This window comes from Chaetodon trifascialis, chromosome 15 (genome assembly GCF_039877785.1).
Source record: "Chaetodon trifascialis isolate fChaTrf1 chromosome 15, fChaTrf1.hap1, whole genome shotgun sequence".
Classification (NCBI taxonomy): domain Eukaryota; kingdom Metazoa; phylum Chordata; class Actinopteri; order Chaetodontiformes; family Chaetodontidae; genus Chaetodon; species Chaetodon trifascialis.
In genome coordinates this window covers 15,429,948-15,444,733 of record NC_092070.1, presented here as the reverse complement: position 1 = coordinate 15,444,733, position 14,786 = coordinate 15,429,948, and the positions used below count along the sequence as shown (strand labels likewise).

The 14,786-nt window shown below is 44.1% G+C and overlaps 1 protein-coding gene across 3 annotated transcripts; it reads left to right on the top strand.

Annotated features, from left to right (window-relative positions):
- Window positions 1–2,463: 2,463 nt before the first annotated feature.
- Window positions 2,464–12,036, top strand: tfap4 (transcription factor AP-4 (activating enhancer binding protein 4)). Of its 3 annotated transcripts, none has more exons than XM_070980797.1 (7): window positions 2,464–2,913; window positions 6,011–6,176; window positions 6,309–6,407; window positions 6,526–6,696; window positions 6,795–6,944; window positions 8,657–8,824; window positions 8,937–12,036. In XM_070980797.1, exons 1-7 carry the CDS (start codon window positions 2,825–2,827, stop codon window positions 9,093–9,095), a joined length of 1,002 nt encoding a protein of 333 aa, XP_070836898.1. In that variant the 5' UTR covers window positions 2,464–2,824; the 3' UTR covers window positions 9,096–12,036. The 3 variants fall into 3 exon arrangements, with proteins under 3 accessions (XP_070836898.1, XP_070836899.1, XP_070836900.1); XM_070980798.1 differs by having other exon boundaries at window positions 2,503–2,913; window positions 6,816–6,944; window positions 8,937–12,029; XM_070980799.1 differs by lacking the exon at window positions 6,795–6,944 and having other exon boundaries at window positions 2,503–2,913; window positions 8,937–12,029.
- The last annotated feature ends 2,750 nt before the right edge of the window (window positions 12,037–14,786 follow it).

The window sequence follows — 14,786 nt, the reverse complement described above, 5'->3', positions numbered from 1 at the left end:
CAGATATCACAAATACCATGACTTCACCTCATTAACATTTATGCCTCTCTAAACTATCTAACCCGTTACAGCCGTTTACAGCTGTCCAGCGGGAAAATGATTTCATTCAATTTACAGTATTTTAAATATAACAGTTATTTAAAATTTAATTGGTATTTCTACGTCCAGGCTATAATTGCTATATATGACAGGTGTGTAGAATCTAAATCACACCTAAATGTACTTTGCACTTCAACACAATCATTATAATTTTTATTGAGCTGTTCAAGCGTGTTGATTCAGTTTGAGGGCTTTTAGGATCTGTTTGTTATTGTTCATATATCCTGTTCACCACTCTCTTATCTAATGTACAGTAGAAATAAGGAATAGCTATTAGACATCTGGTGTGCAGTGAAATGTGCATGAGTCCTGTTGACACTTCCTGTTTGCTCATGAAGTTTTCCTGTGAGGCACACGTCCTCATGCTTGTAGTGTTGTAACATCTATGACTGATGCACAGTCGCTGCAGCTCACTATTGCACAGCTATCTACACGTCAGGCAGTTTTTAAGTGAATTTCAATTAGCAGTAGGTGCCAGCTTTCACACATCTGAAAACCTTAAAAGTGACCATCACGACTGGTTTTAAACATGTTTTTTCGAGGAAATGACCACAGATTGTTTCCATTTTGACTAAACTGGTGTTGCATGAGTGACAAGGCTGCTGTATTTCACTGTGACATGTTTCTGTTTTGTGGGCCCTGTGGCCTCCAGTCTCTGATGCTGAGGTGCAAAACTGTGCACCACAAGCCACTTTGCCTTTTCACCATACGACCACTAGAGGGCACACAGTGGCCTGGGAGAGGATTTAATTAAGCCAGGAGCCCTCAGAGACTTTATTCATTATTAAGAGCTGGTTTGCCGAGCCTTATATTTAAATTCTGAGGGAAAGCAATAATTTTCTAACCATTCAATATTTATAAAATAAAGATCAAGTCGATAAATTTATTTCATTTGATTCGATTGAAAGTCACATTTTGGACCTTTGTTTCAAAGAAAACTTCAACAGCTCAGGTTTGCATTTTCTTTTGTCTGCTTGTTTTGGAGGCAGTGCCAGGGCCTCTAAGGATTTAAATATTTTAATTCACTATTAATACATTTCGCAGCTGTTGCGTGGAGCACAAATATGCACTGAGGTATTGCATGTGGTTTCAATCATTCTGTGATCTGGATTTGACCTAAACTGCTGTTTTGTAGGCTGCAGGTCAAAATGTGTACCATTGTCTGGGCTGTAGTAGGACATGTGGCAACTTGTAATAAATGACAAGTAGTGGGACAAACGATCGTGTGCATGAAGTATAATCCATAGTTTAGACAGGTTACAATATAGTCCACAGTACTGTTAACTGTACACATACGGCATATGATGAGATTCACCAGTTATATCAGCTAATAGACATTTTGTGTTTTATCTTCCTATTTTCCTATTAAATTACGGGCTTTTTACATTTAATACAAAGTTTCGCATGAGTCCTCCTGTAAATCACTGCCTGTCGTCCATAAATCAACCGCAGATGTCAGCATCAAGATGTCATTGCGTAAATGCTCGACAAAATTGAGGCAGACTAATTAATAAAAGCGAACATGTCAGCATGCGCCTCCACATAGACACCGCTGCAGGTTGCCACATTTCCGGGTGCAAAAAAAAAAAAAAAAAAAAAAAAAAAGTCACCGCTCCCATTTTGTGTCTGGATTCGCTGCAGGCGCGTCGCAGCCTCTGTTAAACCCACTAAATTAGGTTACTATAATGCATCCTCCCGTACACCCACTGTTACACCCAAAATGGTGCACAAAACGCACGTCCAGCCGCGCGGTGCGCCGGCCAGCAGTCTGTCCCTAAGAGCCCTCCCCGGTGCGCTGTTGCTGTGCAGCTCTGCCAGCCCGTCAGCTGATCCCTGTTGTTCGCTTATCGCAGCTGCTGAGAGTATCCGCCCCTGTAGTGGTCCCGCTCTTTATTTAGGCTACTTAACTGTCAGAGTGAAATCTGAATAAAATGAAAGAATAACATTTGGGCTATTGCCACATTGAGATGACCCCAGGCGCTATGATTACAGCCTATAATTACATGCTCACCTTCATTTTAGGGATGCTTCAAAATGTTTATGGGTTAAAATTACAGCCGGTCTTTATTAAAAAAAAGAAAGAAAGAAATCGGCATCAATTATACTGGAGCAAGGAAAAAAGATTTTTGTTTGATATGTTATTATTATCACCGACTAGAGGATTAGCGCTTTACCGCGCTTTTAATCATTAATCAGCTCTTCCTTTTGTGGTTGTTGTTGTAATTCCTATTAAAGGCAGATAACCCCCTTTACCTTCTCTGGTCGGTGGAGCCTATTTCTGCGCTAAATAGTCCTTTGTTTACATGCAGTCCCCCGTCTCTGCGGAAGGAGGCTTTTGGTAGTGCAGTGTGACTCCTACCAGCTGTTTCCCGCCTTGAAAGCCATCCGATCAGCTGCATACACACACACATACGCACACGCACACACACGGTCATGCAGAGAGAAAGCAAAGGGGAGGGAGAGAGAAAGAGAGAGAGAGGTAGAGCGCCACACACAACGAGGGAACCCCATCAGCTGGAAGTCGAGTAACATTACAACTCTCGGCAGCCTGAAACTACTACATTACACAGCCGAGGGACAGATATGAGGGTTCAACCCGCGCTGGATAACGGGATTTCTGCTCTCTAACGTCATCATTTGTCTTTTATTCTACGGAGACTGTTTGCTGTTTTTTTTTGTTTGTTTTTTTTTAGGGGGGGGGGGATCAAACTGGCGAGAGGCGAGCATGGAGTATTTCATGGTACCCGCTCAGAAGGTGCCCTCCTTGCAACATTTCAGGAAAACGGAGAAAGAAGTGATTGGAGGTCTTTGTAGGTATGTATGTCCACGAAGTGTGCGCTTCACCCAGCGCGCTGCGTGTCTTATTCTGAGACATCTGTGCGGAGTACACGCACTTAGCGACGGCGCTGAGGAAACATGCTTCATCTGATCTGTTATTGTGTACACGACCCGCTCACGGGCAGCTGCGGGCTTTAATTGCCACCAAACAGTGACATTACATTGCGTCTGAGCATATCGGGGCTCCGGCTGGGACCGCAGCATCCTCCCCGTCATGTTATTTCGCACATTTGAATGCGAAATCGATGTATTTTGTGGCTAGCAAACATAAACCACGTGGTTCGTGCACACCACGCTGCTACCTCGCTCCGGAGCGCATCCCTGCTCTATTTATCCTCAAATTACCACCCCGGTCTCACTTATAGGTGCTGTGATTTGCATAAGAAAGGGAATGGTTATACGAGCGAGTGTCACACAGTGTGAAAGGGTCTATTTTTGCCGCACACTCCGTTGGAGCTGCCGATTTCCCTCAAAGCGATCTGAAGTTATTGTGGGTAGTGCGGCCATGCTTGTGGCTTCTGCTTTAAGTGTTGAGGGGGTCTGGCGTTTATTTCCTGTTTATGGCGCACCGTTTTCTTTTACTTGTAACGTGAAAATGTACAGCTGCTGCTAAAATCACCCCCATTCGACGTGGCGACAGTTTTAGAGGTGTTTCTGTGCGTCTTGTTCGCGCTATCTAGTCGCCTCCACTGCGTCTTTTCATCCCGCACCTCTGCCATGCTGCCTGCCGCATTGTTATAATGGCGGAGGACGCGAAAAGTCTGCTTGGAGCACGAAGGTGGTGTCGGGCACTGTGAGGACGAAGGGGTTTTATTTGGCCCGTTGTAGCTACATTTCCTCCAGTGTGTCCGGTAAAGGGACATTTGACGTTCGCGGGGAGGCAGGAAAATTAAAAGTGGTGTTATTAATAAGGGGGTGTGTATGTCGCGGAAGGCCCTTCGATACGTCCGCAGCCCTGTGTGAAGAGGGAGGCGGAGGGATCCGCTGCTGTTGCTGCTGCCTGCTGGTCGTGACGCGAGCAGTCTGGGAAATGGAGTCCTTTTATTTATTTTTAAATTCCTCATTGTGAGTCTGCAGATAGTTGGTACACAGCGAAGGAAATTACCCAAATGTAACACAGACTGATTTCAGATGCATAATGTACTTAAAATTAATGGAGAAGAGATAATTTGAGTGCATGTCTTCAAATTAAAAAACAACTATGTTCAGTCGTGTTACTATTGAAATGACTAAAATAGAAGCCAATTGTTTGCATTTTGCCCCACAACTAGTGATTATTTTCATGATCGTTTAATACTTTGCTTTATTGTTTAGTTTATAAATGCCTGAAAATAGAGAAAAAATGCCGCAACTATTTCCAATAGAGTTCAAGGTGATCTCTTTAAACCTATTATTATTGTTTGACCAACACTGAAAAATTAGAAGATATTTAATTTACTATCATTAATGACAAGAAAGCAGAAAATTGTCACATTTGAGAATCTGTAAGCATCATTTTCTTGTGTTTTTGCCTTAAAAAATACTTAAATGTATTGATTATCAACCTGCATGCAGAATGAATTTCTGATTTCTGCCATTAATTAATTGATAGACCAGTTGGTTCAGCTCTATGTAGTTACCTGTTACTTACTAAACTCCTGTTTTAAGCTTTAATCTACGCTAATTGGGGCCCAGTCTGTGCCTCTGTAGGGGTTTGTGTTTGTGTGATAGACCAGGCCCGGTTGGTCATGTTTTGGTAGTGCATGTGTTTGCTGGATGTGCCGCTTCAATGTTGGTGTGTGTGTGCGACTGAGTCCGCACACACACTCCTTTTCTCATCTGTGTCTGCACAATTGTTCCCAGTGTTTGCACTGAGGCAGCTGAGTCAGTACAGATAAGAGCTTGGCTAGAGAGGGTCCCAGAGATACTGAGCTCGATACAGAGGGTGTTTGAGGAAGTCCGCTTAGAATTTCCCCTCAGCTGAATTACGGCGTATTTTGTCTTTTCACAGCAGTTTTGGGGTGGAAATAGCAACAGCCTCCGTGTTTAGCGTCTAATTGCATCACAGAGAAGCATTCGACTGGAGTTACCTCTAATTGGAAAAGACACCTTTTTGTGAAATGTCATTACAAAAACACAACTTGGATTACAATGCACGCATATTAATGTGATGCTTTAACATCTGGTGAGAAATGACTTTGCGTCTGCACAACGATGCTTCAGCTACGTGTCTGCAGGGCAAAATGGGGTTTAAAACAAGCGCACTATATATAACCCTGGATCACAGCACTTATGGACATAATAATGAGTTTTATTTGAAAACAAGAAATCCAGCTCGAAGTGCTTTACAGCAAACAAATCTCATGTACCAAGCGCTTCACATAAAAAAGACATAGAAAGAACTCGAAAGCATGCGTGAAAACGAATGTGAAATAAGATGGAGGATGAAACCCACTTGATAGTGATAGCAAAAATAAGAATGAAAATAGAATAAGCGTATGAACATAATGCAGAAAAATAAATCCAGCTGCAGAATGACAATAAAATAGATTTAAAAATAGACGTAGCACGTAGAATGCATAAAATCAAGTAAAATGCAAAGTTTGTGTGCTTGGGCCGTGCAGCGGTGCACGTGCAGCGGTGCATGAGAGCGAGACGAGTTTCAGGCCTGTGTCGGGAAAGTGAAAGTTAGTTAAAACTAAAGTGAAGGGTTTTGAGCTTTCTTTTAACGATATCCAGCGCTTCAGTTCCAGAGCTCTGTGGCATAATTGTCAAAGGCTGCAACCCTGATTTTCTATTTGCCGGGAACTTCTGCTATATGCCAGTATGCTCTCCTGTGTACTAATGCTTTAGATTCTTAAACATTTCATTCATAGACGCACAGAGAAGTGGTGATTGGTGGGCATAAAAGAACAACTGTGCTTTAAATACCTGTGTAGCTTGTTGTCGTTTACCATTAACCTGGACTAGAGCTTAATAAACAAGTCAGTGTTTGGTGTGGAAGCAACGTGCACATAACATGTCCTATGGTTCTAGCTCTGTGGCGAAGAAGATATTCCTGATGTGTGTTTTCCCCCTATGCCTCCCCCTGTAGTCTGGCCAACATTCCTCTGACCCCAGAAACAGCCCGGGACCAAGAGAGGCGAATCCGCAGAGAGATTGCCAACAGCAACGAGCGTCGGCGTATGCAGAGCATCAATGCTGGATTCCAGTCGCTTAAAACACTCATCCCACACAGCGATGGAGAGAAGCTCAGTAAGGTGGGTCACAAAGCGAGAGCTGAATTAGGCGATGAGTTAGATGGAGGTGCGAGGGTCTGAACTCGCCTTCAAAACAAACCTGTAACGTTGTTCTTCCCCGCTCTCTCTCTCTCTCTCCCCCCTCCCCCCCAGGCTGCCATCCTGCAACAGACAGCAGAGTACATTTTCACTTTGGAGCAGGAGAAGACGCGGCTATTGCAGCAGAACAGTCAGCTGAAACGAATCATACAAGTAAACCATCACCTCACCTGAAACCGTGAACGACGCCGCTAACAGGCTTTTCTGCCTCTCAGCATCATCACTCTTAGTGTTCCCCTACAGATTACTAATCGCTGTTTGCTCTCCTCAGGAGTTAAGTGGCTCCTCCCCAAAGAGGAGGCGTGCGGAGGAGAAAGACGAAGGGATTGGCTCACCAGACATCCTTGAGGAGGAGAAGACTGAGGACTTGAGGAGGGAGATGATCGAGTTAAGGCAGCAGCTGGAGAAAGAGCGTTCGGTCAGGATGATGCTGGAAGATCAGGTAAGGGTCGCCCACAGCGCGAAGCACAACGTCAGACCGCTTCAAGTCGTCGCTCAGGGGTCGCTAACTCGCACTTTATCCTCTGCCCTGTGTGGCAGATGCGTTCGCTGGATGCCCAGTTGTACCCAGAGAAACTGAAGGCGATCGCCCAGCAGGTCCAGGATCAGCAGGCCCAAACACAGAGCCTTGTTCATCTGCAGCAGCACAAGCAGCTGGAGAGGGACCTCACTCCAGCTCACAGCCCACAGGTTGGAGGCATTTGCATATGAGTCTGACTCACACATAAACAGTGGAGTCCTTCTGAGAATCGCACTCAAGTGCTGATAAATTTCACTTTTTTCTAAGTCTAATGTACAAAATCCAATGTACAAATATCAGGCTGAAGCAGAAATGGACCTTTTTACAACAAAATTTGATGCAGGGATATGATACAAGAAAGTCTGTGACCACAAGACAAACGCACCGAAACAGAGTACCGCACTGTTTAGTGGTCCCGTGTGGCACAATGCATTCTGGATGTTGTAGGTTTTCTACCTTTGGAGCAAAAGAGTACAGCAAAGCACTTTTTTCTCTGTTTTCTCTGGTCACGTAGCACCAATTTCTACAAATATTTGCATCTTTCTACCGTGTAGACAGCCCAGTTTTATGAAACCCTTTCCAGCAATGACATTCTCCTTTAAAGCCAGGCGTTAAATTTAGAGCTTCGGGTTTAAAGGTAAAATAGATGTAAAAATGGGTGTCTATGGCTCATGAAGTCATCTTTGTTATGGTCATTTGGTTCATTTGACCTCACTCGGTCCCTCTGATGCCACTCTGCACATCTTCCTTCCAACATTTCCAGAGGTTTTTTAAACATCCATCCGTTTTTTGACAAACCATTTTCAGCTCAGTATATTTGGACTCATGAGCCTAAACACATCATCCAGCTGGCACCAAACCGCCCTCCTCCCTCTTGTGTGTAGCTGTGGACTTTTGAGCCAATCATGTCAAAGCATGCTGCATTATGAAACTCACACTTGAACTGATCTCGCAGTGAACTGTAGATGTCACGCTGACGGCCTCCTCCATGTCCGGAGCTAGATCTGTCAACAGCTAAGACGTATTTACGGTGTGTTAAGTGAGCTCTGCCTGTCTCCTGCCTGACAGCCGCAGTATCCTGTTTCTGCAGGCCAGCTTTAACCGAACATGCTGCCAAATCGATGGCCGTGTGCTGTCTGCCCATCCGCTGCTCGTAGTGACAGATGACTGATACGCTCTGGATCAGTCACGTGACACTTCGTGACTCTCCGAGCAGAGCCGAGCAACACGACCTCGAATCAATATCAGTGTGAACGGACAAAATTAACCTGGTTACACTAGATTGGTGGCAGCTTGATCTGCTTTAGTCACATTTCAACTGTGCAGAATTATCAAAGCAGTGAATAAAGGATTTGCATCACATTCATCAAAACGTCCAAGAGAGGTCGGCTCGCTAACTTTTTCCAGATCATTCAGTTACAAGGTGTTGCAAGTTTGTGCATCGCCAACATCACAAAAAAATTAATAGACACAAGCAGCTTTTAAACAATGTTTAAATTGTTTATTTCAAGTCAAAGGGGAGCGCTTGTTTTTCATACCGCTTTGGGCTTGTGTGCTCCCTTTCGGTCAAGCACATATTGGTCTAAAGCACCATCTGCAAGTGGCGAGAGAAAGCAGAGCGCTCCTTATGGTCGCTCCCCAGTAAGCTTGATTTTTAGAGGGTGCTTAAAACACACCATGAGAAAAGTTTTCCCCAAACATAAGGACATGAGAACAGTTAGGCTAATGAAATATTCCTAACATCTGGCCTGGTTAATATTCAATATGCTGCCCAGCTGTATTCCCAATGATGTGTGTATCAGTCTATGTAGCTTTACAGTTCCAATCTGCTCTCACAGCGCAGTCATGTGAATAATATAAAATAATTGCTCCTCTCTGCCAGGTTTTGGCCCCAGCTACCCCCCCTGCCCCGACACACCACGCCACGGTCATCGTCCCTGCACCTGTCCAGCCTCCCCAGCCCCATCATGTCACCGTGGTAACCATGGGCCCAGCATCCGTAATCAATACAGTGTCCACATCTCGACAGAACCTGGACACGATCGTTCAAGTAAGACTCAGAAGTCAGACGCAGATTCATTGTTTATTCTTGTTGGAACAGTCTGAACACTGGAGGGCGCTGTTGCTGCTGACACCACTTACCTCCGTCCCTCTTTCTCCAGGCAATCCAGCACATCGAGGGCACCCAGGGGAAGGGCTGCGCCGGCGAGGAGGAGCAGCGGAGGGCGGTCATAGTCACTTCAGGCCGCGTGCTCTCCGACGCGGCAGGCTCAGACACGGCCTCAAACAGCGACGGGCCTGACGACTGCTCGCTGCCCTGAGTTCACCCGTGACGCCTCGCACGCCACACACTCACACACACACTTAGACACACAAAAAGGCCCAAGCAGACCAGGGCGACAGGAGGCGACAAACCCACAGCACTCATGTTCAGTGGACATTAATAGGGCTGGTAGACAGATTGAAGCACTCCTTTTTGTTTGTTTGTTTGTTTTTTCTTCTTTTCAGTGCACACTCTTACATGTTGTACCGTAGGCAGCCCGAATAGGTTTACACTTAGACACTCATACATGCAGTCTCTTCTGCGTCTTTTCTTTGCTTATCTCTAGCCCCCCCGCACTCTCACTCGCTCACACATGCAAACACACGTCTGTTCTTTCAATCTATAGAAAAGGTCATTAGAGCGACCACCATACTGATGTATAAACGCTCGCTCGTACTGGATGCTAAAATTGTGGATGTCTGCTCAACATTATCATCGATAACTGGGACTGTTCTCTTTATTTTGCCCCTGAAGCCATGTGACTGATCCACAAAACAGGAGGCAATGTCAGTGAAGAGCCCAGTAGCGTGGCGTCATCGCAACACCAGAGCATCTGTCGTTAAAGACGAACATCCTTTAAACCTCTGAGCTCAGACACTGTGAGCCAACAAGACTGTGTCATAGTTCCAACTTTTGGGCATCTGGTATGAAAGAATATGTCATTCTAGTCTTGTGAAGTCAACTTTTTCATGTTTTGTTTCTCTGAGAATCCCCTCAGCCAGCAAGTTAATGTGATTGTACTAGAAAAAAAAGAAGAAAAAAAAAGCTGTTTTCATGGCTGACTGATGCTCACAGGAAGTGAAGCAAAGCTCGGGAGGAGAGAGTGCGCTAACCGGTTCACAACTCTGTCCTTTTATTTTTGTTCCTTTCTTTGTTGCCATTTTTACTGGGCTGGGTTCCCAGTAATCCCACATATGTATTTGGCGTGTTCTACTTTTTACTCATGGCCTGACAAAAAAAGAAAAGTCACTGCTTTGACATTTCTTGACACCCTCCCCTCTCGATTATAAAAGCACCTGGCTTGTTAAATAAGCTAATCTGTGGGCACTCTTGAGTGGTTTCCACTCTGTGTATGTATGTGAGTGTGTGTCTGTGTGCGTGCGTGTATGTGTACCTTTTTAGCGTTTTGAATCAGCGGGGCTCGGTGGTGTCCCGGACTCTGGCAGTCTGCAGCAGCACCGCTTTTGCCTTGCAGTTGAGGCACACGTGTTTGTGTGCACAGCACTCACACATACAAATACGACTGACATACAATCACTTGTTCCCTCAATCTTAAGGACTGGTTTTATTTTAGCCCTTAACAGTGTAGTTTCCTGTCCAAATGTGTGGACATCTATCAAAGCAAAATATTCTTCAACTACAAGGAAAATGCCCAGTGAAATTGCTTGAATGTGCCATGGAGGTGACTGGGCTGACCACATATGCTCTATGCATTTCCTTACATACATCATTTGTCCTTTTGTGCACCCTTTGTCTGGTGCACCACGTTATTTACACGTTCCTTTACTTTCCTTGTGTTTTTTTATGCCTGGAACTGTTGGCTGGCAGGCAGACATTAAGACATGTGGTTGAGAGAGGCAGCAGCTTGCCTTACTAATAACCCGTGGGTGCAGGGAGGCACTGTGAAGCCAGCCTTAACGCAGCCCTGGGGTCTGAGACGTACCTGAACACTTGATCTGGGCCGTTTGGTGGCCACTGGAATCCTTTACAAACAGACTTGTAAACACCTGGGGTGTGTTAGTATATATATTCCCAGTTATTCTGTCTATGTTACCTATGTTTGTTCTCTTATTTTTGCCTCTAAAATGAACAGGTTGCTGGTGTACCGCACCAATTACAGTCAAGCACTCCTGATACTTTTCCCCATAAGATTCACATGTAGATTTGCAACCATTTTGGCCCCTTCGTGTGCACTATTAAAGCCAGATGTGTGTGGGGAAAAAAATCCCCAATGGCATATTAACATTCCATAAAATTAAATTTTTTCATCAGGTTGCTTTTCACAAGTTGAACCTGGTGTATGTAGAGATCGCAGTCACATTTAGGGCTCTCGACACGTTCAGTGACGGCCATTGTCAGACTCCCCTGCAACAGTGCATAGATGGAGCTTTGAACTGCTGGACAGATAAAGTGTTGAATCAAACACACCTCATCTATCATCCTTCATGTCATGGACCTGCCCTTTAAAAAAAAAAAAATATATATATTGATGTCTGCTGCACTGAAAAGAGTGACGCGTCTGTCAAATGAAATCATGGGACGTGTTTTCCCAGTGCTTGTCACCACAGGATGGGGATTCCTGGATGTTGAAAGCGTGATTTGCTTTTTGTTGAGCGCTCGCTTTTTCCTCTTGAGTATCTGCATTTGATCGTTTTCTGCTGAATCCCAGAACTGTTTTATTTCCATATGTGTTTGACACTCTGTTCTGTGTGTTAGGAAACGTTACGTGGACATATCAGATTGTCAGATGAGCGGGATGGGCTGAGGGTCATTAAATGGGGTCAAGATTACAAAGCACTTACTGTACTATACTGGAGTCCGCCTCTTCTTTGCATAAAGGGGCGTCTCCTCAGCTGAAGCTCTTGAGGTTATGAGTAAAAACCGCACAGCTGTGTATCCCCCTTTCCCTCCATGTCCAGTCCTACATCTTGTCCTGTTTGCCCCTCACATTTTTTTTTTTAATCTTTTATGCGGTCTTTGTTTATCTATTGTCATTATCTCTTGTCTCCCTTAACATTTCGCAGCTCTGTCTTCTCTCTCTCCTTTTGTCTGTTCTATGTATATCTTTTTTTTGTTAGACCTGTCGGTGCATATGGTCGTCAAGAAGCTATTTTTTTTTTTGGGTTGTTTTTTTTTTTTTAAGAGAAATGTTTTGGGAATAAAGAGGCTTGTGCCTTTGTAAAGACAGAATAATAAAGTTTGTACTTTGTTTTTTACGCATTGGGTCCTGTGTGTGCGTCTTTTTTTCTCCCTTTTTACTCTAAATATGAGCTGCTCTGTAGTATTAAGTTATTCTAACTCTAATAATAACATAACCAGCTGAGTTGCCTTCTCTCCAGCTCTGGTTGGCTGTCTCTGAAGCAGTACAGTTGATGATGCACAAGTGTCTATTCCTGATTGGTGGCTGGGATTTCAAAGCCCCCCCCACTGCTCAGCCACCCATTGCTAAATTAAGGCTGACCACCTCCTCTGACAGTTAAAGTGTACAGTGGGGACAGTGGGTGGCATCTCTTGCCATCCTCCCCTGACACGCATTCATTCATTCCACTCCTCTTGTTCACACCATGACACATTCTTTCAGAAATACCTCTAGTTTTTGTTTCTGCGGTGGCTCCATCATCCCTAATTTTGAATATTTTGCTGAGACCACAACAGTTGATATGAAGGATACGGACTAAATAGCACAGCTTTGGTATAAAGTGAGTATCGTGCAGTACAGTTAATAAGTCTGTTGTACTTTTAGTGCTAAAAGACCCAAAATGCCTCTCCACCACTGCTGTCTTGCCCCCCCAAGCTGCCGACAAACTGTCTGAGGCTGTCCAGTCCCTCTGCTATTTTTCCAATGTCACACAGGAAGTAGAAGGAAGTAGAAAGGAAGTAGAGGACATCATCAAAAATGAACCCGTCCACCTGTGCCATGTTAGGTCAACATCCCTGCTGTCTCTCCATTCAGCATGATACAGTTGACCACACCATCCTCCTACACAGTCTGCAATACACCACTGGACTTTCAGAAAACACTCACAAATGGCTTACCAATCTGAAACCCACAACGTCACCTGCGGTGTCCCTCCGGGCTCTGTGCTGGGCCCCACTGTTTTCTCCATCTACATGCTCCCCATTGGCAAAGTCATTAACAAACATGGGTTATCTTTCCATTGTTATGTTGATGACACACCACTTTATCTGAGAACAACCCCCTCATTTTATGCTCCCCTCCCAACGCACACACTGACCACCTGCCTGGAGGAGATAGAGGCGTGGATGATGATGGCTCAACTTCTTAAAACTAAACAGTGCCAAAAAGGAAGCCATCCCGGTTGGCACACCACATCAGCTCTGCTCTTCATCCATCACCAGTATCAACTTTTCTGGCCAAAACATCTCCCTCTCAACATCTGTCACCAACTTGGGTGTAAAAATGGACCGCCACCTCACATTCGACACCCACATCAATCACCTTTGTAAGACTTCATTCTACCACCTCAAGAACATCGGCAAACTTCGTCCAACACCCACCCTGGCAGATGCAGAGAAGCTCGTCCACGTCTTTATCTCCTCCAGGCTGGACTACTGTAATGCACTCCTCATCAGGATCTCTGGCAAGAGCATCCAAAGACTGCAAAACATCCAGAACAGCACTGCCAGGATCCTGATGAGGGTGCGCAAGTATGATTACATCACCCCCATCCTGAAATCTCTTCACTGGCTCCCTGTCCCACTCAGAATTGAATACAAGGTCTCCCTCCTCACCCACCAGTGCATCTATGGTCACGCCCCCCTTTACCTACAGGAACTCCTCACCCCCCAAACCTCCTCACGCACCCTCTGATCAGCAACAGCCAACACTCTCCAAGCCCCCAGAACCAAACTGTGCAGCATGGGTGACCAGGCATTTTCCTCTGTAGCACTGAGGCTGTGGAACACCCACAGTCTACTGATGTTTTTAAGCAAAATCTTAAAGCAAAACTTTTTTTTAACCTACTTTTACCTACCACCTACTTCCTACCTTGATTTTAAACATGCTAAATTTTACACTGTAGCACCTTGAGATTGCCTGGATATAAGGTGCGTTAAAAATAAAATGTATTATTATTATTATTATTATTATTATTATTATTATTATTATTATTATTATTATTATTATGCTACAATTCAGATGAAATAAATATAAATAAATGTTAAGGGAATGTGTTAGATTTCAGTATTTTTAGAGTCAGTAAACTTAAATTTACTGGGCTGCATTACTACATTTAGGCCAAGTAGATAGATCAGCCTTTCAACATGCAATATATGGAGAATGTAATTGAACAGGCAGCTGAATAAACAAATATGAAATATTGAAATAAATACCTCTGAGGGCAGATGTGGCTATTGGGGAGATTACTAATGACCTCAGTATTTCTAAAATCCTGGCTATGTTCCTGCCAATTAATGCATGAATTATGTGGTTTGACACAAATGCAACTATGAAGTCAGCATTTACAGTTTCTTGCATGGTAATAACATATTGGCCTACATTTGCTCAATTTATCCCTATCCAGGGCTTTACTGCATCTTAATGAACTATTTTGAGGTTTTACAAACTTTCAGCTATTATTCAATACTGATAGTCATTTTTATGTTATTTTCAATTGGCAGTGTTAGCAACATCAAATCTGCAGCTAACGGTTTAAAGGCAGACAAACATTTTACAGACGACTGATTCATGTTCACTAGTATTCACAAAAGCTCATGAAAAGCAGATTTTTCTCATGAGCAAATCACCATACATCTCAGCCACCATCAGTGAAGTTCCTCAGGATTAAGGCAGTTTTACGCACCAAAACGAACTCGCTGCATTGTTTGGACACACTTCCCAAGTCATTTGGGATGGACATACTCACGTAAGAAACTCCTGCCACATTTGGGGATTAATTTACAGTGGAGATGTTGATTCCCAAGGAACTGTGAGATTATGTTTGGCGCA